The sequence below is a fragment of the Lynx canadensis genome, chromosome E3 (assembly GCF_007474595.2).
Source record: "Lynx canadensis isolate LIC74 chromosome E3, mLynCan4.pri.v2, whole genome shotgun sequence".
NCBI classification, from domain to species: domain Eukaryota; kingdom Metazoa; phylum Chordata; class Mammalia; order Carnivora; family Felidae; genus Lynx; species Lynx canadensis.
In genome coordinates this window covers 39,249,593-39,271,018 of record NC_044318.1, presented here as the reverse complement: position 1 = coordinate 39,271,018, position 21,426 = coordinate 39,249,593, and the positions used below count along the sequence as shown (strand labels likewise).

General features: G+C 53.7%; 1 protein-coding gene across 5 annotated transcripts; it reads left to right on the top strand.

The window, feature by feature from the left end:
- Positions 1 to 75: 75 nt before the first annotated feature.
- CHST12 (carbohydrate sulfotransferase 12) lies at positions 76 to 21,168 on the top strand. Of its 5 annotated transcripts, XM_030300840.1 has the most exons (3): positions 131 to 174; positions 1,345 to 1,445; positions 19,482 to 21,168. In XM_030300840.1, the coding sequence occupies exon 3, from the start codon at positions 19,565 to 19,567 to the stop codon at positions 20,807 to 20,809; it is 1,245 nt and encodes a 414-aa protein (XP_030156700.1). In that variant the 5' UTR covers positions 131 to 174; positions 1,345 to 1,445; positions 19,482 to 19,564; the 3' UTR covers positions 20,810 to 21,168. The 5 variants fall into 5 exon arrangements, with proteins under 5 accessions (XP_030156699.1, XP_030156702.1, XP_030156700.1 ...); XM_030300839.1 differs by lacking the exon at positions 1,345 to 1,445 and having other exon boundaries at positions 76 to 174; XM_030300842.1 differs by lacking the exon at positions 1,345 to 1,445 and having other exon boundaries at positions 116 to 159.
- Positions 21,169 to 21,426: the final 258 nt, after the last annotated feature.

Sequence of the window (21,426 nt, the reverse complement as noted above, 5' to 3'; positions counted from 1 at the left end):
AAGGCGTGCGCCCCTCGGCCTCCGTGGCCCCCTCCGTGGGCCGCGACTTCTCGCGAGACGTGGAGCGGAAGGCGGGGCTCCGGGCTCCGGGGGGCGGGGCCGGCGGAGGGACAGCCTCGGGAGGGTCGGCTGGTGGCGAGGCGGCGGCGGCGACGCGAGGTGAGGTGAAGTGAGGTGAGCTGAGGCGCTCGAGGCGCGGTGCGGCGTGCGGGGCGCGGGCGGCGGGCGGGTTCTGGCTCCCTCCCTCAGCCCATCCGGTGGGTCCGCGGCCCCGGGCCGAGCCCCCGCGCCGGCCACTGTGTGACCTTGGCCCGGCTCGCAGCCTCTCTGAGCCCCAGGTTGCCCCGCGCTGCAGGGCGGCGGCGGGTGGGGTGCTCCGCAGGCGCGCTCCCGGTCCGCGCCCTCGGCGGTGCTCGCAGCCGGGCCTCACGCCGCAGTGCTCTGAGGGCCCTCGCAGGCCAGCCGGAGCCCCCCCACCGCCGCGCCTACCGGGGACCGGGGCTCCTCCCGCCGGTCTGCTCTGGGCAGCCCCGCCAGGGACCCCAGACCGGGCTGCGCCGGGCGCCCTCCTCTCCCGGGGACCCCAGCTCGGCCTGCGCTGGGCGCCCTCCCCCACCCCGGGGACCCCACCTCGGCCTGCGCCGGACGCTCCCCCCTACTCCAGGGACCCCAGGCCGGCCTGCGCCGGGCGCCCTCCTCTCCCAGGGACCCCAGCTCGGCCTGCGCTGGGCGCCCCCACCCCCACCCCCACCCCGGGGACCCCAGGCCGACCGCTGGGAGGTGGGGGGGGGGGCTTGGAGGCGGACCACTCCAGTGATCCCCTGCTCGGAAACAGCAGTTGTGCCTCTCCAGCGAAAGGAAGCCACGCACTGGCCGCTAACAGAGGGACTTGTATCTAAAGCTCGGGCTCCTGGCCGCCGGGACATCGCTGGCAGGCGGTTGGCTCCAGCCGAGGTTCCGTCTGGCGCGGAGCACAACAAGCCACAGTGTGTCCGCGATTTATTAAATTATTTACTTTCTACTTGGACTCGGGAGAGACTCGGGAGGCCCGGCATGAATGGGGGTGTGCGCTGCACACGCATCTTTAAGGGTAGTGCCCCCTGAAGTGTGGGTCCGGGCTGAGGGCCGCCTGGGAAGCGGCTCGGCGGGTCCTCGCCTGCCCCCACCCGCGGCCGCCCTGCCGCCCTTCTCCGTGAACATCTGGCGTGGGGAGTGTGAGTCAGGGCTGGTGTCTGGTGAAAAAGGAGGGGGGACACGGGGATGTTAGGGCATTTTGTAAAAATTGAGGTACAACTGCACGTTGTGGAAGATCGGGGTGACCGAGAGTTGGTTTGATACACTTAGGTGCACCTGCCCCCCCGCAGTAGTGATAGCCAGGCCTAGGACCCGACCCCGGAACGTGCCTCTGCTGTGAATCCGGAGAGCGTCTGCATGGAATTGCAAAGGTGTGTCGTTTCTGGCAAAGTAGCTGGTCCGACTTTGGGTTGGTATTTCCAGGCCCGCGGCACTGATCGCGGTCCCGATCCCGTTACCCGCCCTGGGCCCGCCTCATCATTTCAGCAGCCTTGCAGCCCCTGATCATTTGCAAGATGCCACGTTGGGCTGGCTGCTGGCAGTTATGGTGACACTGATTATCGTACAGCGTGACCTCACAGTAGATAATCTAGGCAATTATTCGCAGAGCGTGAAGAAAGGGGGTCGGTGAGGTTTATTTTCTGGCGTTGGAGTTTTCCACGGTGGAGACGACATAACGGCTTCGGGGGCCTTGAAGGACGAGTGAAGGTTGGAGAGAACATTCCAGGTGGAGGCAGGAGGGTGTGTAGAGACAGGGAAGTGAATGGGGTGCTTGGGGGGCAGGAAGTCCCTGCATTCATTGTGAGAGGGGGATTGAGGAATGGGGTGGAAGCTAGGGCTGAAAAGAGGTTTCTTACCGAGGAGCCTTGAATGCCGTTCTAGAGTTTGGGCTGTTACCCTGACCTTCGGTGAGGGGGGCGGGGCGGTCGGGGTTTTGGGTGATAGATCCGTGTTTCAGAAAGGCAGCACCAGCGATACCGTGGAAGGCAGTCTCGGGGTGCGGGGAGGTGGAGACTGGCTGGGTACAGGTGTAGGGGGAATGACTTGAGGACAGAGGTCGCCAGAGTGGGGGGGGTGGTCACGAGACTGACACAGGAGAGCCCACCGTGTGTGTGATGGCCTGCGCGGGGTGTGGGGAAGGGGAAAGGAAAAATGCCCCAGCAGCCAAGAGTTCTCACGTGGGTGCTTGAAGGACAGAGCTGGAGCGGGTGTGGAGGGGGCGTCACGGCACGTGTGACCTTTAGGCTCGCAGGATTCGTGGTGTTTGTGGGCCCTCCTGATGAGACATGCTCTTGGAGAGAGAGTGGGGAGCACTCGCCAGGAAGGGAAAGGTGGTGGAAAAAAGGCGTGTCACCACGGCTGATGGGTGATTCTGTTCTAGAAAGATCTGGAGGCTCAAGTGCCACTTGCGGAGGAGAATCTGCCGAAGCAGATGCTGCTGGTTTATCATTTTAAGAAACCACAGCTTACCTCTTATTTTCGATTCTTTAATTGTCTCTTTCTCATCAGAAACCAGCAGTTGGTTTCACACCTGCTCGGAGTGTCTGTGGCTGCAGCCGGGGCGGCCGCTTCTCCAGCCCCTTGCCAGTAGATGTGCCCAGCGCCGGCTGACACAGCAGCTCGGTGCTTCCCGCCGCTAACCGGGGTGGCGGTTTCTGTAACTGTTTAGAGAACTTTGTGGATATTTCAGAGAGGAACGGGAAATGCCCAGCAGAGTTGGGGGGCGGGGGGGGGGGGGTGCCCTGCTATACACAGCACAAGAGGATGCAGCGAAGGGGGTCGGTGGCTCCCAGAATACTGCCGGCTGGCACTGCTCCCTTCGGGCAGGACGGTGGAAGGGTCTCTGGGGAGTGTGAGTAGCTCCAGAGAAAGGACCTAACAGTAGTGACGTCACAGGTTCCCCCCCCAATGAAGTTCATAATTGATCACGTCCCCCACCATCGTTCACAGCTTCCAAGTTCTCTTGGCGCCCTACCTCTGGCATAGGAACACGCTTGCAGGCCACGGAGAGTGTGCGGGAAGGAGACCGGGAAAGCCGCCTGTCACCGACGTGCACGTGCAGATAAGAGACAGGAACAGGCTGCCCCATAAAAACAGGCGGGGGAAGCGCTCTAAGAACCAAGACGCGAAGTCTTGGATGTAGAAAACAATGCGAGAAATGAAAGCTCAGTGAGCGCACGCAAGATGAAGTGGAGGAACTGAGGCAGGTGAACAGAAAGGCAGAGGTGGGAAGCGGGAGCAAGGAAGAAGGTAAGGGATCCGATCAGGAGGCCGACAGCTGAATGATCCCCGTCAGTGAGAAAGAACAGAAAATAGGACGGGGCCGTCCACAGCACGATGCAGGAGAACGTCCTAGAACCAAAACTTTGTGTGGAAGGGGCATCCAGGTGGCCAGCCCTGGGGGTGGGCGGTGTGGGGGGGAGACAGGTATCCTTCCCTCTCTTGTCTCTTCCCTTCCCTTCCCGGGGTGGGTCCTTGCATCACAGGGATCGGGTTTGCATAGTGAGGGTTGCCGCGTTTCCACAGTAACGAGTGAGAGTTTGGGAAACAAGGAAGGGATTTATTTGGAAACGCCTCCGAGGCTGTGGGTTTCAGAATTTGGGTAGTGAGAGCGTGGGTGGAGAGAGAGATGTGCACACCCACCCCGAGGCCCGCTGTTGTGACATTTCAGGGCTCTGGGGCAGAGGACTGTGCTGGCTTCTAGAAAAAAGAGTAAACACAGGCCACCAAGAGGGCATCACAAACGGAGCAGGGTGCTTGGGGGACCCGTCCGCAGCAACCTCAGAAGGTGGAAAGCAGGTGAGCATGGCTTTCAGAATTGCAAAGGAAAACATTTTCCACCTGGAACTCTGTACTCAGGCAAAGGAGAGCGGAATAAAGATGTTTTCAGACACGCCCCCGAAGTTTGCGTCCGTACTTTAAGGGAGTGACGGACAGGCATGCTCTCCCATGATGAGGTGGTGAGTCTAGACAGGGCCTGAGGAGAGGGGGACTTCCCGGAGGAGGTAGAGAGGTGGCAGGTGTGCAGAGCAGGCCTGACCCCGGCAGACGGCTCCCGGGAGAGAGTTTGGGGGGGGGGGGCAGGTGAAAGCCACAGGGCGCCTGATCCTCTACAACATCTGGAGAGGGGATGAAGACAGCTGGCAGGGCTGGGGCTGGATGAGTACAAGCAAATGAGAGCACAAGACTGTTACGAGTTCCAGGGAAAATAAACCATTGTGCAGGGAAAGAAGAATTACGGTGAACTGCAAGGCTCAGCTGTGAATAGCCTTTGCTCAAGGATGATCATTTGTGTAAACGTGGAATATTGCTCTAATTGAAATGCCGATGTGCCCGTCTGGGGAACGTGTGGGGATGAGCAGGGCCTGGCCGGGGGGGCCAGAGGTGGTGGGGGGACCCGGGGAAACTACCCTCCCACCTGCCCGAGTAGGAAGCCAGTAGGTAAAGCTGATCCCCTTATGGCCCAGGAGGCTGTTATCCGGAGGCGGAGCTAACACCAAAGATTCAGCTAAAAAGAATGAGGGAGCACGGTAGGGGCGGGTCACGCAGAAGGGCCAGGGGGCTTCCCTCTTCTGTAATCAGCTCCCTAGAACGGTTTCATCATTTAACATAAACGAGTGCAAGTAACGTTGATAAACATAGAGACGGTTGCACTAAGCTTCCGGCTCTAATGGAAGAAGGGGCCCTGGTCCTGCCTGTGTTTTGTGCCCTTTTCCTTATCTGGGAAGAGTTTACTTGTTCTGATTTCCTTGTCATCCTTGTCATTGTTCTCTGCATCCTGTCTCCTGGCTGTGGTCACATAGCAGTGTTGGCGCTTTTTTTTTTAGCTATTTTGTTTTTCTTTTTAACTTTTCATAAGGGGTTTTAAAGCATATTCAAAAGCAGAAGGAGCACCGTTGTTTCGTTACCTGTCAGCCAGTTTCAGGAATTATAAAATCAGGGTCATTGTGTTCATCTGTTGTCTTCATTAGCGTGAAGACTCTATTGAGTACCTACTGTATACGTGCCTCCTCGAGTTTACATTGTAGTGTAGACAGATGATGCAATGCACACACAAAGCGGAGAACGTGCGATATTGGAGGGGATGACGCAAGCCACAGAGAGGAGGCAGGTCTGGAGGGTGGGAGTGGCCCGGGAGGCCTCCCTGGTGAGGTGAGCTTTGAGCAGGAACCTGAAGCACGTGCGGGGTGGAGCCCCTGGGTGCATCTAGGCAGGGCCGTGAGGGGGGCGATGGAAGGGCTGAGGGTGTGGGATCCCATCAGGTAGGGCCTGTAGGAGCTGCAGTGGGAAGCCATCGGACTCCAGTGACCGGAGGGGTTTGAGCAGAGATGTGGTGTGGTCTGACTTGGGATAGGATGAGCCTGACTGCCACCTTGAAAGTGGTTGTGTGGCTCAAGAGCAGAGAGCAGGTTGGATGGAGACAGTTGGAGTGCTGCGGGTGAGAGCTGATGCTGGCTGCACCGGGGTGGGGGGCGGGGGCGGGCGGTGGAAAGCCTGGAAGAGGTTAGAGTCTGGATGGGTTTCGGACGTAAAGCTCCAGGCAGGTTCTTAAACTAATTGTGGTGGAACTTACCATCAATATTTTCCCTTGAAATAATTTATTCGAATGAACTCTGAGAAATGAGAACAATCATTTGGATTCCAGAGTCAAGTGCCATGCAGCAAAATTTTGGGTCTTGCGAGGAATACAGCAGGTACAAGAGATGATTCCTGTCCCCTCAGAACTTGAAATCTAGTGTGGGAGTGTAGTACGCGTGCCCCGATACCCCGTCTTCTTGGAGATAGTTACCAGTGGGGCTCAGAGACCAGGGGCCGGGAGACCAGTGTGCACCCATGGCCCTCTGTGTCCTGGGCTCAGGTCCGGGGGGGGGGTGGGGGGCGGCTCAGGCTCGATTTTCATCCAGGTCTTCTGGGACGCACACCAGCCTTCCATTCCATCACTGTGACCGTTTCTTCCTAATTTTATCTGAGCCGCTGTCAGAAGTAGTTCTCAGGGTGAACTGAACACCAGCGAAGTGATTCTATAAACAAATAACCCCTAGGGGTGCCTGGGTGGCGTGGTCAGTTGGGTGACTTGATTTCGGCTCAGGTCATGACCTCACGGTTTGTGGGATCGAGGCCTGTGTCAGCACCGCACTGACATTGTGCAGCCTGCTTGGGATTCTCTCTCTTTGCCCCTCCCCCACTCTGGCTCGCTCTCTCAAAATAAATAAATAAACGAACAATAATAATCCTTGCTGGTGGCATCGGATGCACATCTGTTTTGCACCGGGGGCTTTAATCCAGCACAAGCATCACTTCCAATGCTAGATGATGCAGCTCAGAGAATAAATGTGGAGACTGCTCACGGAAGCTTTCCATATTTCTATAGGCTACAGCGATGGGTACCGTAGTGATTTCTTTGCTTTTTATGTAGTATTTGTGAAGCTGGAAAAGGAGTGGGTAGTTTCTGGTATTTTTGCCAGTAGCATAATAAGTAAAACTGAACACATTCTTGGACCTTCTTTTTTTTTGATGTTTATTTATTTTTGAGAGTGAGGGAGGGAGGGGCAGAGAGGGAGGAGGATAGAGGATCTAAGGCAGGCTCTCCGCTGACAGGAGAGAGCCCACTGTGGGGCTCGAACTCATGAACTGTGAGATCATGACCTGAACTGGAGTCAGACGCTTAACTGCCTGAGCCAGCCAGGTGTCCCCATTCTTGGACTTCTTAATGAAGGTCATGTCGTTTGATTTGATGCTCAGAAGTTGGTTATTGGTACAAGAAGAAATAAAGGTAATAGAAATCCGAGTGTCCGCTAAAAACCAACCAATTCTGCATTAAATGTGCACTATGGAAACTGGCAGGGTGTGGTGGTTGGGAAGGTAGGCTCTGTTTTGTTTTGTTTAAAAAAAAATTTTTTTTAATGTTTATTTCTGAGACAGAGAGAGACAGAGCATGAGTTGGGGAGGGGCAGAGAGAGGGAGACACAGAACCCGAAGCAGGCTCCCGGCTCTGAGCTGTCAGCACAGAGCCTGATGCGGGGCTTGAACTCACAAACCGTGAGACCACGACCTGAACCAAAGTCAGTCGCTCAACCGACTGAGCCACCCAGGCGCCCCTGTTCTGTTTTATTTTGAAGTTTATTTTTGTGAGAGAGAGAGTGTGCACACAAGTGAAGGAGGGGCAGAGAGAGAGAAGGAGAGAGAATCCCAAGCACTGTCAGCACAGAGCCCAGTGTGGGGCGCAAACCCATGAACTGTGAGATCGTGACCTGAGCCAAAATCAAGAGTCAGATGCTTAACCAACTGAGCCACCCTGGCGCCCCAGGAAGGTAGGCTCTTAACTGAGTTGCCTGGGTTCAAATGTCAGCTCTGAACAGGTGCCAGCTTTGTAGACTTGGGGAAGTTGCCTCAATGTTCTGTCCTAGTTTAACCACAATCAGTGTGAGGATTAAATAAGTTAATGTATCTAAGCATTTACAATAGCACTTTTGAAAACATATTAGCTCTTGTAATTATTATAAAGTCAGTTGAAAGCATAGATATTCCTTTGCTGATAACCAATTATGGGTAGAAAGTATGAGTAATAAAAAATAAATAACGTGGTATATTTATGGAATACAAATATTTGAGGGCCCGATAAAGATGGAAAAATAAATAAGTGCAGTGGTATGGGCTGAAGGGGGTGGTTTAATATTTTATAATATATTTAGCTCATGTTTTCATTTCCATAGTTTTGGTCACTCTGGTGAGCAAAATGGCCTTGGGGGGGTCTGGTTTTATAGGCGAGAAATTGAAGCTCCGACTTGAGGTGATGTCCCAGGGCCACTCAGCAGAGACTGGCCTTGGCCTCCAGATTCCTCCCCATTTCCTCCTGATCTATAAATGTCTATAGGACCTTGGGGCCGGTGTTTTCATCCTGTGTTCCTGTCCTGTGAACTAAGAGCTAGTTCATGGTATTCACGTTAGAAAGTTTGAGCTTCTGGAGGTTGACTTAACAAGACTGCTAACGTTCTTTTTCTTTTTTTTTTAATTTTTTTTTTTCAACGTTTATTTATTTTTGGGACAGAGAGAGACAGAGCATGAACGGGGGAGGGGCAGAGAGAGAGGGAGACACAGAATCGGAAACAGGCTCCAGGCTCTGAGCCATCAGCCCAGAGCCCGACGCAGGGCTCGAACTCACGGACCGCGAGATTGTGACCTGGCTGAAGTCGGACGCTTAACCGACTGCGCCACCCAGGCGCCCCTAACGTTCTTTTTCTTGAAATCAGGTGTATTGACGTATAATTTCCATGCAGTAAAATGCACAACTCTTTTTTTTTTTACATTTATTTATTTTTGAGAGACAGAGCGTGAGCAGGGGAGGGGCAGAGAGAGAGGGAGACATAGAATCCAAAGCAGGCTCCAGGCTCCGAGCTGTCAGCACAGAGCCCGATGTGGGGCTCAAGCCCACGAACCGTGAGATCATGACCTGAGCCGAAGTCGGATGCTTAACCGACTGAGCCACCCAGGTGCCCCAAAATGCGCACCTCTTAAGTGCACAATTCAACAAATGCGGACAGATATGTCCACCTGTGGAGCTACTACTATGGTCAACACAACAGAACATTTCCATCCCCTGACGTTTCCTCCTGTTCCTTTGTACTCTGGGATTTCTGTCACTGTTTTCACCTTTTGGGAACTTCCTGTAAGTGGAATCATGTGGTTTGTACTTGCGTCTGGGCTCTGCTGTTCAGCTTAATATCTGTGAGATTGACCCATGTTGTTGCGGGTACCGGTTCATGAGCCGGTGGTACGTTCTCTTCTGTGGCTGGGTGGTTTTCCACTGAATGAGTACACCGCGATTTGTTTATTCTTTCACTCGTTGGTGGACCTCTGGGTTGTTTTCAGTTTGTAGCTGTTTTGAATAAAGCAGCAGTGAATATTCTTGGACACATCTTTGTGTGGACAATTATCTCATTCAGGGATCGGGTCTTTGGTGCTGTATCTGAAAGGCATCACCACACCCAAGGTCATATAGGTCCTCTCCTGTGACCTTCTCGGAGTTTTATAGTTTTGCGTTGTACATCTAGGTCTGTGATCCACGTGGAGTTAATTTTTGTGAAGGCAGTAAGGTCTGTGTCAGGATTCTTTCACGTACTCCTCTTTCCATGTGGGTGTCCACTTGTCCCAGTGCCGTTTGTTGAAGAGGCGGGCTGTCTTTGTTCCATTGTGTTGCCTTTGCTACAGATCGGTTGACTGTATTTTTGGGAGTCAATTTCTGGGCTGTCTGTGCTTTTCCATTGATCTTTACTCTGCTCTATTGCCAATACCACATCCTCTTGATTAGTGTGGCTTTGTGGTAAGTCTTGAGGTCCCGTATTCAGTCCTCCAACTTTGTTCTTCTTCAGTATCGTGTTGCCTTTTCTGGGTCTTTTGCCTCTGTAGAAATTTTGGAAACAGCTTGTTGATAATAACAAAGTAACTTCCTGGGATTCTGACTGGGATTGCATTGAATCTGTAGGTTAAGTTGGAAAGAAATGATATCTTGACAAACATTTACTCTTTCTGTCCACACACATGGAATATCTCTCCGTATGTTGAGTTCTTCTTTGATTTCATTCCTCAGGGTTTTGTAGTTTTCCTCATACAGATCTTGTACCTATTTTGTTAAGATTTATACCTAGATATTTTGGGGAGTTCTAATGTAGGTAGAATTGTAGTTTTGGGTTTTTTTTTTTAAGTTTATTTATTGATATTGAGACAGAGAATCACAAGAGAGAGAATCTGCACTGCCCGTACAGAGCCCGATGCGGGCCTCGAACTCTTGTACTGTGAGATTGTGACCTGACCCCAAGTCAAGAGCTGGACGCTTAACTGACTGAGCCACCCAGGCACCCCTGGAATTGTGTTTTTAGTTTCAAATTCCACTTGTTCATTGCTGATATGTGGGAAAGTAGTTGACTTCTGTATATTAACTTTGTGTGCAACCTTGCTGTAATCACTTGAGCCCTTAAAATTTTATTTGAAAAATCGTTGATAAGCTAAGATTTATATATCATATTTTTGATGATCAGTTTGGTTGGTCTTTATTTTTTTTTTTTAATTTTCTTTTTTTTTTTTTTTCAACGTTTATTTATTTTTGGGACAGAGAGAGACAGAGCATGAACGGGGGAGGGGCAGAGAGAGAGGGAGACACAGAATCGGAAACAGGCTCCAGGCTCCGAGCCATCAGCCCAGAGCCTGACGCGGGGCTCGAACTCCCGGACTGCGAGATCGTGACCTGGCTGAAGTCGGACGCTTAACCGACTGCGCCACCCAGGCGCCCCTTGGTTGGTCTTTAAATAGAGTCCCTGAGCATTATTATAGCATATCTACTTTTATTGATGTTGTAGAACCTTCTAGGAACTGAAAAATCTGTTTGATTTTTTTTTTTAATACCAACTTTTCTAACTTTAAAAAAGTCTTAGCGTAAAAAAGGACTCTAGTCTGTATACCAAAAAAAGTTGATAACCAGCTTTATTCATAGCAGTCAAAAACAAGGAACTAACCCACAAGTCCGTTAGATAAATGGTCACGGGTGAACAGTGGTATATCCACACAGTGGAACACTACTCAGCCAGGCAAAGAGAACTTCGTGCTGACACAGGCCACAACCTGGACACATCTCGAAGTGTCTTGCTAGGTGCAGAGCCTGTGTCCTCTGTGGTCTCATGTAGGTGACGGTCTGGGAAAGGTGAACCATAGGACAGAACACAGATAAGCGGCTGTCCGGAGGTGGGCACCGGGGAAGGAGGGAACTTTTGAGAGTGGAGGAAATTCTCCGCGTCTTAGTTGTGGTGTATCTTTGCTGAAACTCCTCACACTCTGCAGATAATTGCTGATGTAAGTCAGACCTCAGCAAACCTGAGTAGAAAGAGAAGAAAAAGGAGAGGCGCCAAACGGATTGAATCAGGAAAGACAGGTCTCTTAGACGGTGCCGGAGCAACTGGGTATCCAGACGGGGGAAGTCCGTCTGCCCTCCCCCCGGAATACTCTATTGACTGGTGGCTGAAACTCCGCAGTCAGTCGGCATCCCTTTCCACTGTGGCAAATACTTAGTATCTGTTTCTTTCACTTCTCGGTGATGTGATTGCTTCTTTTTGTAACGTGTGGTGTGTACACACACACACACACACACACACACACACACACACACACCCCTCCGGACTCTGCTCTCTGGAGAGCCCCAGCATGTTTCCTTGGTTTGTCACTTGCACTGGGGTGTGTGTGTGTGAAAGAGATGTATTGGCTCACGTGATTCTGGAGGCTGAGAAGCTCAGGTCCAGCCGTCCTGATGGTGTGTTCCCGTCTGAGTCTGAAGGCCTGACCCCCAAGAGACAGCTGTCCCGGCTCAGGGACGGGCAGAGGAGAAATTCTCTCTTCCTTCACCACCTTGTTCTGTGCAGGCCTTTGGAACATTGGACGAGGCCCACCCCCCACTTTCCTTACTCAGTCTGTTGAGTCAAACAAGTGTCAGTCTCCTCTGCAGACACCCTCACAGACACACCCGAGTGCTGCGTGACCAACCGTCTGGGCCGCCCGCAGCTCAACCACGGTGACACAGAATTAACCAGCACACACCTGGTGACCTTTTCATACTGTGGTCATCGGTTCTGCTCTGGAAGTGTGGGCAGTGCCCCTACAAGGGTCCTCACGTGGGTCTGGCCGTGTGGCCCACACTTGTAGGGAAGGCGGGAGGGAGCCCGGCCTTCCTCGAGTTTTGCCCGCCGGGGGTGTGAAGGCTCCTGGGGACCAGCAGCCTCTGGTGGGCGGCTGGTGTGGGGCGCGGGCTCTCCGGGCTTACGCTGCCGCACCCTGCGTGTGAAAAGGAACATTGAGCAACCCCACCCCGAGCTGAGAGACCACTCTGCACAGCCACCCTCTGTGTTTTTGGTCTAAACCTAACCTAAAACTGGATTGTCTTATCAGTGGCGTCCACAGGACACTTGACAAAGCCCTTGCAGAGACCTGGGCCCCGAAGGCGAAGCTTTGGGATAAGACTTTGCTGGCCGTTCTCTCTCTGGAGGCAGGAGCCAGGATGATTGTCAGTCATTTCCTCGGCGACACCTCTTGGCTTCTTACGGCTTCTTCCAAAGCTGTAACCCTTTTTGTTGACTGCTTTTTTGAAATAATTGGAGACTCACGTTTGGAAATAATGCCCTCGTTTTCTGAACGAATATCACGTTTGAGGTCAGTGTCGTTGCAGGACTCGCTGTTGCGTCGTGAAGGCAGCAAAGTGTCACCCAGAAATTCGGATGCTCCCATCCCTTTTAACAGTAAGACTTGTGGGCGATGCTGTCTGGTAGTCGTCTTATCTTGGGCCTTCTCGTTCTCGTCGCGCCTCTGAGAAGCTGTGAACTGGCGATCGTGCGTGCCTGGCAGGAGCCACAGCCCGTTCCTTTCTTGGGACAGCTCCCACGGGCCCTTTGATAGGCTCCGCCCGCCTGCTCTCCACAACCGCCCTTTATGTGGCTTGTTTGAGGTTAGAAATGACCACACAAAGGACTGCCCTTGCTCCTTGATGTTAAAAATGGACCGTGGCCTCAGCCTCATCGGTAAACGCTGCCTCGGCCTGGTGTCGACGTGCTTATCACCTCAACTTGGAAAAGCCTGGATGGGGCTGTGGCCCGGGCAGGTCTGGTTCCGTGGCAGGGCTCCAGGGTGAGGCGACGCTCCCAGGACGCAGGCACACGGGGTTTGGCGACCCAAAGGGAGGATCTGTCTTATTGTCATTCGTCCACCCTCTCATTGTACATGTTTCAAACTTGAACATTTGTCTAGTGAACTAATTGCGGTAAGGTCGGCCCGTTGAACTTTTGTGCAGGCTTGTGAGATGAAGGTGTGGCTCCAGCGGCCAGCTCTAAGTTTATGGCATTTGTTGCAGTTCTCGCCCACATTTAAGGCCTTGCTTTTTTTTTAAATTTTATTTATTTTTACTCACATATTTGTTTTTTACACATTGCCCTGCATTTTGCTTTATTCATTCAATGGCACCTCCTATAAATTCTTCCAAGTCTGCTGTTCGAGCTCTGATTCATTCTTTTCTTTCCAGTTTTTTAAATTGTGGTAAAATGCACATAACATTTATCGTCTTCACATTTTTCAGGGTACAGTTCAGTGGCATTGAACACATTCGCATTGTCACGCAACCATCACCACCCTCCGTCTCTAGAATTCATTCCATCTATCCAAACGGAATACATCTGCCTCCGGTAAATACTAACACCCCCTTGCCCTCCCTGCCCAGCACCTGGTAACCTCCAGTCTGCTCTCTCTCTCTATGGATTCAGCTCCTCTGGGGACCTCACAGAAGTGCAGTCGTACAGCGTTTGTCCTTTGTGGCTGCCTGATGTCACCGAGCATCGTGTCCTTCCTGTAGGTTCGTCCACGTTGTAGCAGGTGCCGGCATGTCTTCCCTCGGAAAGGCTGAGTGACGCTTGTCGTGTGCGTGCCATGTTTTCTTATGTCCTCACTCTTCACCACACACCTGGGTGGCTTCCACACCCATTATTCGGCTGTTGTGAATAATGCTGTCGTGAGTGGGGCTGGCTGTACAAACATCTCTTGGAGACCCTGCTCTCAGTTCTTTTGAATACAGACCCAGAAGTGGCATTGTTGGATCACATGGTAATTCTGTTGTTAATGTTTTTTCATGTTTATGTACCTTTGAGAGACAGAGAGCACAAGCAGGGGAGGGGCAGAGAGGGAGACACAGAGTCCGAAGCAGGCTCCAGTCTCCGAGCTGTCGGCACAGAGCCCCACGTGGGGCTCGAACCCACAAACCGTCAGATCATGACCTGAGCCGAAGTCGGACGCTCAACCAACTGAACCACCCAGGCGCCCTTATTGTTAATGTTTTGAGGAGCCTCCGTCCTGTTTTCCACAGGGGCCGCAACATTTTACATTCCCGTTAGCAGTGCACGAGGGTTCCAATTTCTCCCCATCCTCTCCAACACTCATCTATTGGTTTTGTTTTCATTTTAAGATATTTATTTCTTTATTATTTATGAGAGAGAGAGAGAGAGAGAGAGAGAGAGAGAGAGAATCTCAAGCAGGCTCCACACCCAGCACTGGGCCTGTTGCGGGGTTCCATCCCATGACCCTGGCATCGTGACCTGAGATGAAATCAAGAGTTGGACGCTTAACCCACTGAGCGACCCAGGTGAACTGATTTTACTATTTTTTTAAGTGTTATCTGTCCCCTACGTGAGGCTAGAACTCACAACCCCAAGGTCGAGAGCCGCATGCTGCATCGACTGAGCCCTCCAGGCTCCCCTATTTTTTGATTGGGGTTTTTGATGGTGTGAGGTGCTGTGTCGTCATGGTCTTGATTTGCATTTCCCTGATGCTGAGTGATGTTGAGTATCTTTTCGTGTACTCATGGCCCATTTGTATGGTTTCAGAGAAATGTCCATGCATATTTTTTGCCCATTCTTGAATTGGTTGATTTGTTTTTTCTTTTGAGTTTAACGAGTTCTCCATTTATTCTGGATATTAACCCCTTATCAGATACACGATTTGAAAAAATTTTGTCCCATTCTGCAGGAATCTTCCCTGTGGGCAGTGCCTTTTGATGCCCAAAAGTTGCTAAGTTGCATGAAGTCCACTTTTGTCTATTTTTTCTTTTGTTGTTAATGCCTTAATTTTTTATTGCCGTGTATCTTTTCTTTCCTTTTTTCTTTTAAATGTTTATTTTTGAGAGACAGCGAGAGGGAGAAGGGCAGAGAGAGAGGGGGAGACGGCAGATCTGAAGCAGACTCTGCACTGGCACCAGACAGCCGGACGTGGGGCTCGAACTCACAAACCGTGAGATCATGACCCGAACTGAAGTCAGATGCTTAACAGACTGAGGCAGCCGGGCACCCCGCCGTGTATCTTTTCTAAAAGGGAAAATGTTTTTTTCTCACAGTAAAAACCAATCAATGCTCAGTGTAAACAAAAACACGGTAAACACGAAAGCCGTGAAGAGGGGAGTCAGAGTCACCCAGACGCCCGCGCGCTGTCCCGGGATATGTGCGGACTCTGTCTGGTGTCGGGTGGCGGTCGCGGTGGCCCTTCCCGTGTGGAGTCCCGTGTGCTTACCTGGTGGCCGGCTGCCCGCCTGGGAGCTCTCCCTGCCGCCTGCCACGGGGAGGGGCCGTGCCGTTCACACCGAGTGGTCGAGGGTGCGTGGTGTGGTGTAAGTTATGGGTCTCATTACAAGTAAGTTAGTTGACTCGCTGTTTACAACATAAGCCGTAGATTCTCTGCACCCACGAGGAAAGCGCCGTGGAGGTCGCCACGTGGCCTGCTGCTGGCCCCGGGCCCGGCGGGGGCAGGTACATACCTGGACGGGGTCCTGGTGCTCGGCTGCAGTGCTTGGTGGTGCCTGGTCGTCCTCAGGAGGTTATCTGTGGACTAAGAACAAAGCCTTAGATGTTAAATGTACTACAAGAGTCAAAGATTGTAGCGCCTGGTGCTAAAAGCTTAGAGAACCATATCGCGCACAGGTAAGAAAGAAACGTCAGGTGTCTCAGTTCCCATTGGGAGCATTTGGGGCTAGTTCCAGCTTGACCACGGCCCTTGAAGCCGTAACCAGTGCTCCGTTCGGTGCCCTTCGCCTCCAGGCCCGGTGCCTCTGCGTCTCTTGGGTCGGAAAAGCCAGGGAACCCTCGCCCGTTTGTGACAGACACACGCGGGTCAGCATCTGAACTTCCAAGGAAGCGTGATCCTTCTAAGCCCCTTCTGTTCACCAGATTGAACTTTGAGTAGGAGGAAACTTGCCCGTGTGACTTCAGTCCCTGGGAGAGATGGGAAAATACAGGGCGGGTGTCAGGTGCGTGTGTCCTACCATGACTCCCGTGTAAACGCTTTCTACCGTGGAATGTCCCGAGGTCACGGGAAAGAAGGAGGTGTCGACGTACGCGACCACATGGACAAGTCTCAAAGTACATGCCGTGTGGTTCCATCGATACGACGCTCCAGAAAACGCGAGCTGATTTATAGTGACGGAAGCCAGATCAGCTGCAGGAGGGGAGGGATGAGCCGGGGAGAGGGATTAGAACGGGCATGAATACACTTTGGAGGGTCGAAGGAGATGTTCCCTCTCTGACCGTGGTGAGCGTGTCACGGGTGCATGCGTCCAAACTCACCAAGTGGTACGTTTTAAGGACATGCACGTCCTCGTGCGTGAGCTACACAAGCCGTTTGGAAGACCGAGTACATCTAACGGTAGCAAAGCTGAGGGAGCGGGAGTGTGTGTGGGCTTGACCTGTGGAGTGAGGCTTGCATTCAGGGCCTCTGGTTCCTCAGCCGTGAGAGGGCTGTGCCTCCCTGAGGCCGCGTGCAGAGGCTTAAAGGAGCGCGCGCGCGTGACACGCTCCTCCCGGTGCCTGGCCCGTGGTGACGGCTCTGGAAAGGGCAACTGCGATCGAAGACGCGTTATCTCTGTGTGTCGTTTTTCTCCCCCGGGTATTCAACCTTCTCTTTTCCTCGAAATTAAAGCGAAGTCTTACTAAATTGTTAGTCACGAGCGTCCGTTTTTACAGAACGCCGTAGGCCCTGGCATTTGTTAACATGCATATACTACGTCTTGCCTGAAAAATAAGCAAAGGTGTTTATTTATATATTATTTATCATAACCAGACTTACCTGGTTCTTAGCATTCTGAGCCCACGAATGACGGCCCGGTCCTTGATCTGTGGCTGGTGCCTGTGCCCGCAGACGGGACTCTGAGTCGGCATCATCCCCACCGTGCGTGTGAGTCTCATTCTTAAAATTGGAAGCCGAGCTCTCGCGTCAATTGACATTCGCAGATACTCTTTCCCTTTGCTCTCAGCCTTCGGGAAAACTTTTCTTTTCCTCTTTTTTGATATGGTTTCACTTTCCATCTCTAGAAACTGTTCACCCTTGTACATCCCTGAGAAGGGACGGTCTCGAAAACTTTAATGGCGTGGTACTTATGATCTAATTTTGAAAACAGGCTGTGACATCGTGTGATTGTCACCACGAAAAGAGCTTTAAACTGTTGTCACATAGCTGTTGTTACTCCCCGCACACCTGTGATGCCCTCAGGGGAAGCTGGTTGAGAGACACAGGCCTCTAATCCTGATGGTTTTCTTCATTTTGTGACACACTTACCACTTCCACGAGGTGTGATAAATCCCGAAGGCGCGCACTGCCCCGGCCCGTGGCAGAGTAGCGGTCAGCCGGGTTCTCTGCGCCCCCGGCTGGGTTTCCTTTTCTGTGGGGGTGCGCTGAGATCACCGGGGCCCAGGAAGGACTGGCGAGGGTGACTGTGACCAGCACATTCTTTTCCGTCACCTGCTTGTGTCGGCACCTTTCCTGTGTCAGCCCGCACAACCCTTTGTACTGTGAACATGTAGCACTTTCTCCATCAAACACACAACATAGCGGCGCCGGGGGGGGGGGGGGGGGGATCAGCCAGTTAAACGTCCAACTCTTGATTTCAGCTCAGATCATGATCTTATGGTTCGTAGGATCAAGCCCCACGTTGGGCTTGGTGCTGACAGTGCGGAGCCTGCTTGGGATTCTCTCTCTCTCTCTCTCTCTCTCTCTCTCTCTCTCTCTCTCTCTCTGTGTGTGTGTCCCTCTCCTGCTCAGGCACTCTTTCTGCCTCTCTCTCAAAATAAATAAACATTTAAAACAACCAAAAAAGCCCAAAATGAACTGAGTATAAACAAAGCTGCATAGGTGGGTGGAGATTGCTTCCAGACCTTGGCCTTGTGAAGTTTTAGGTTCATTTAATGAAACTGCATCAGGTACCAGGTACCAGGCACACAGTCGAACACGTGCAAGAGGTACAGACTCGGAGAGGTTCAGAAACTGAGAAGTCCCAGAGCATGCGCGATGGGAGACCCTCCCGGAACGCCCCCAGGACGCGCTGTGTCTGTGTCTGCTCTGGTGCCCCCGCTGGCAGAGCTCCCGGTGTGTCTTAAAAATGGCTCCTTCTGGGTTTGGGCCACTTTAGAGGAGTGTACTCATTCTCTCGTTAGGCCAGACCCAGAGTCTGAGTTCTGTCCTCTGAAGCCACACGGGATAAGCCTGTCCCCTCTCCCAGGCGACTGCCCTCCAGATACTTGAGCCCCCGCTGCAAATCTCTCCTCCGGCCTCAGCAGCCCCCACTCCCCTCTCGCAGGTGCTATTGGGGAAGAGGCCTGACGGCCAGCAGAAGCCACAGGAGAGGCAAGGACCCCGCTTAGTCTTAAGTGGATTAAGACGTGTGCCTGTCTAGGGGTACTGCAGACAGGAGGTGAATGCCAGGAGAAAGGGGTACAGATCTGGAACTTTTCCAGAAACCTCAGACTCTCAGGTCACGCTTACTGAACCTGGTAGGATAATTTGTTTGTTATGTGAGATGGTCCTGGTTCAAAATACAGGAAAGAGAGAGGTGAATGTGGCCCCTGCAGCTTCCCCAGCCCCCTTTATCCCGGCACTTTTCAGACACTGCCTCTTCTTCCCTGTGCTGCCTGGGACAGGGTTGCTGCTCAGAACAGCTGTCAAACAGGACTGGCCCCAGGAAGGGGTCCTCTGGCATTTTGGGGATTGACCTTGACCGCGGTCGATGACAGCCTTAGTGGAAGTTGTAAGGGAAGCACGAATCCCTCGTCCAGCCTGCAGAGCCCTCCCCGACGCAGGGGTGGCGGCCTGCCCCCAGGCCGGTGGCATGCTGCTCGACCCCGGGGGTGAGGCCCCAGCACCTGCTGACACTCACAGCTTCCCCCCTGCACCTGCCCTCCCTCCACCCTCCCGCCGCGGCCGTGGCTCCGCTGCTGTCTGGTTCCCGCGGGGACGCGGACAGGCTCTCAGGGCCTGGAGAGCTCTCACACGGGCCGCTTTCATCTGCCTGCTGCACCCTCCCTCTGTCCCCAGAGACCTCGAGTGTGCCCTGCCCTTTCCACACAGAGGGGCAGACACGGTGCCCAGGGCCCAGCACGCGTCGGCCACACACACGAGCCTGCCTCTGACGTGTTTCTTAGGATTAAGTGTACACGGGGGTGCCTTTGACATTATTGCAAATTGTAGGATGCATTAAACCTTAACCTTCTTGTGTGTGTGTTTCACTGCCTGCCTCCCCTTCCTCCTCGGCACCTCCCGCTCAGGAGGGTCTGTGTTCCCGCCTGAGCCTGGTCTCTTAGCCCCCTGTTTTCAGTTCCGTGATAAAGGATGTCCAGTGACCTCATCAGCCGCACCCGTCCCGGGCCCCTCAAAGTAGCGCTAGTCGTATTACACGGAGGAGCTGAAGTCCGGCAGGCAGCCCCACAAAGCCTGAGCCGTGGAGAATGGGGTGGGAGCCGGGGGACAGGGACCCTGACCGCGAGGCAAGCAGCGTGTGCCGGAACCTGAGGCTCCAGGAGGGCACCTTACCTGGACGCGGTCTTTAATGTGGCTCTGTGTTGCCTTTCCAGGGTCCCGAGAGCAGCGCCCCTCCTCCATGAAGCTGCCGTGAAAGCTCCCGGGTGAGAGGGCCCGCGGCCCGTCCGCGAACAGAATGACCAAAACCCGGCTCTTCCGCCTGTGGCTGGTCTTGGGGTCCGTGTTCATGGTCCTCCTGATCATTGTGTACTGGGACAACGTGGGCACGGCCCACTTCTACCTGCACACTTCCTTCCCCAGGCCGCACCCCACCCCCGCGCAGGGGGCAGAGAAGGAGTTCACGGCCGACGTGGACGCGTTTTTGCAGAAGCTGCTTAGCGGCGGCCTGAAGCAGAGCGCCCCCTCCGGTCGAAGGACGGAGCAGCCCTCGGTGCAGGCCTCGGGCAGGCCCGTGCTGAGCAACGCGGAGGAGAGCGTGCGGGGCTACGACTGGTCCGCCCGCGACGCCCAGCAGGGCCCGGACCCCGGCGGGCGGCAGGCCGAGCGGAGGAGCGTGCTCCGGGGGCTCTGCGCCAACGCCAGCTTCGTGTTCCCCACCAAGGAGCGCTCGTTCGACGACATCCCCAACTACGAGCTGAACCACCTGATTGTGGACGACCGCCACGGCGTCATCTACTGCTACGTGCCCAAGGTGGCCTGCACCAACTGGAAACGCGTCATGATCGTGCTGAGCGAGAGCCTCCTGGACCGGGGCGCCCCCTACCGCGACCCGCTGGACATCCCGCGGGAGTACGTCCACAACTCCAGCACCCACCTGACCTTCAACAAGTTCTGGCGCCGCTACGGCAAGTTCTCCCGCCACCTCATGAAGATCAAGCTCAAGAAGTACACCAAGTTCCTGTTCGTGCGGGACCCCTTCGTGCGCCTCATCTCCGCCTTCCGCAGCAAGTTCCAGCTGGAGAACGAGGAGTTCTACCGCAAGTTCGCCGTGCCCATGCTCACCATGTACGCCAACCGCACCGGCCTGCCCTCCTCCGTCAGCGAGGCCTTCAGCGCGGGCCTCAAGGTGTCCTTCGCCAACTTCATCCAGTACCTGCTGGACCCGCGCACCGAGAAGCTGGCGCCCTTCAACGAGCACTGGAGGCAGGTGCACCGGCTCTGCCACCCCTGCCAGATCGACTACGACTTTGTGGGCAAGCTGGAGACGCTGGACCAGGACGCCGCCCAGCTGCTGCGGCTTCTCAAGGTGGACAAGCTCCTGCACTTCCCCCCGAGTTACCGGAACAGGACCGCCAGCAGCTGGGAGGAGGGCTGGTTCGCCCCCATCCCCCTGGCCTGGAGGCAGCAGCTGTACAAACTCTACGAGGCCGATTTTGTCCTGTTCGGCTACCCGAAGCCCGAAAACCTGCTCAGAGACTGAGGGCGGCGGGGACAGTCCCGAACGCCGGAACCGACCGGGCTCACGTCATCTGCCGTCCCACGGCCGTCTTCCTGAGGGAGGAGCGATGGGCTCCCACGTGGATTTTTTCACGGCCCCGTTTCCCTGCCGGCCCGACACGGCAGGGTTCCCCAGCGCTCCCGTCAACGAGGAGGCTGGAGACCGTCCCCACACTCCAGTTTTTTAAATAACCTACGATTTTGCAATCTAGACGTACCGTTTACTCCACTGCCTATATTCGTTGAGTACTGTGTTAATATTGTTTTCTAAGATTAATATATTTGAGATATTTAATATGAAAAGTGCAGAAAGAAAGGATGGAGTAAATGTTACACCTGCTTCTTCCGCCTGCTTTCGTGGTTATTCTGGCAGAGCGTGAAACTCGGGTAGAGGAAGGGGATTTTCGTGGTCATCTTCCACAAAAAGCAGGACCCTGCACTTGACATCAGGCCTCCCTCGTGTTTATAAAAGGGTAGCAGACAGACCTCCTCAAGCGAGAGCGCCCTTGCCGTGTGATATTTCTGGAAAGGGAAGGCAGTCAGGAAGGGTGTTCTGTTTGCGACCACACTTCCCGGCCGCGGTCACGGAGCAGGGTGGTC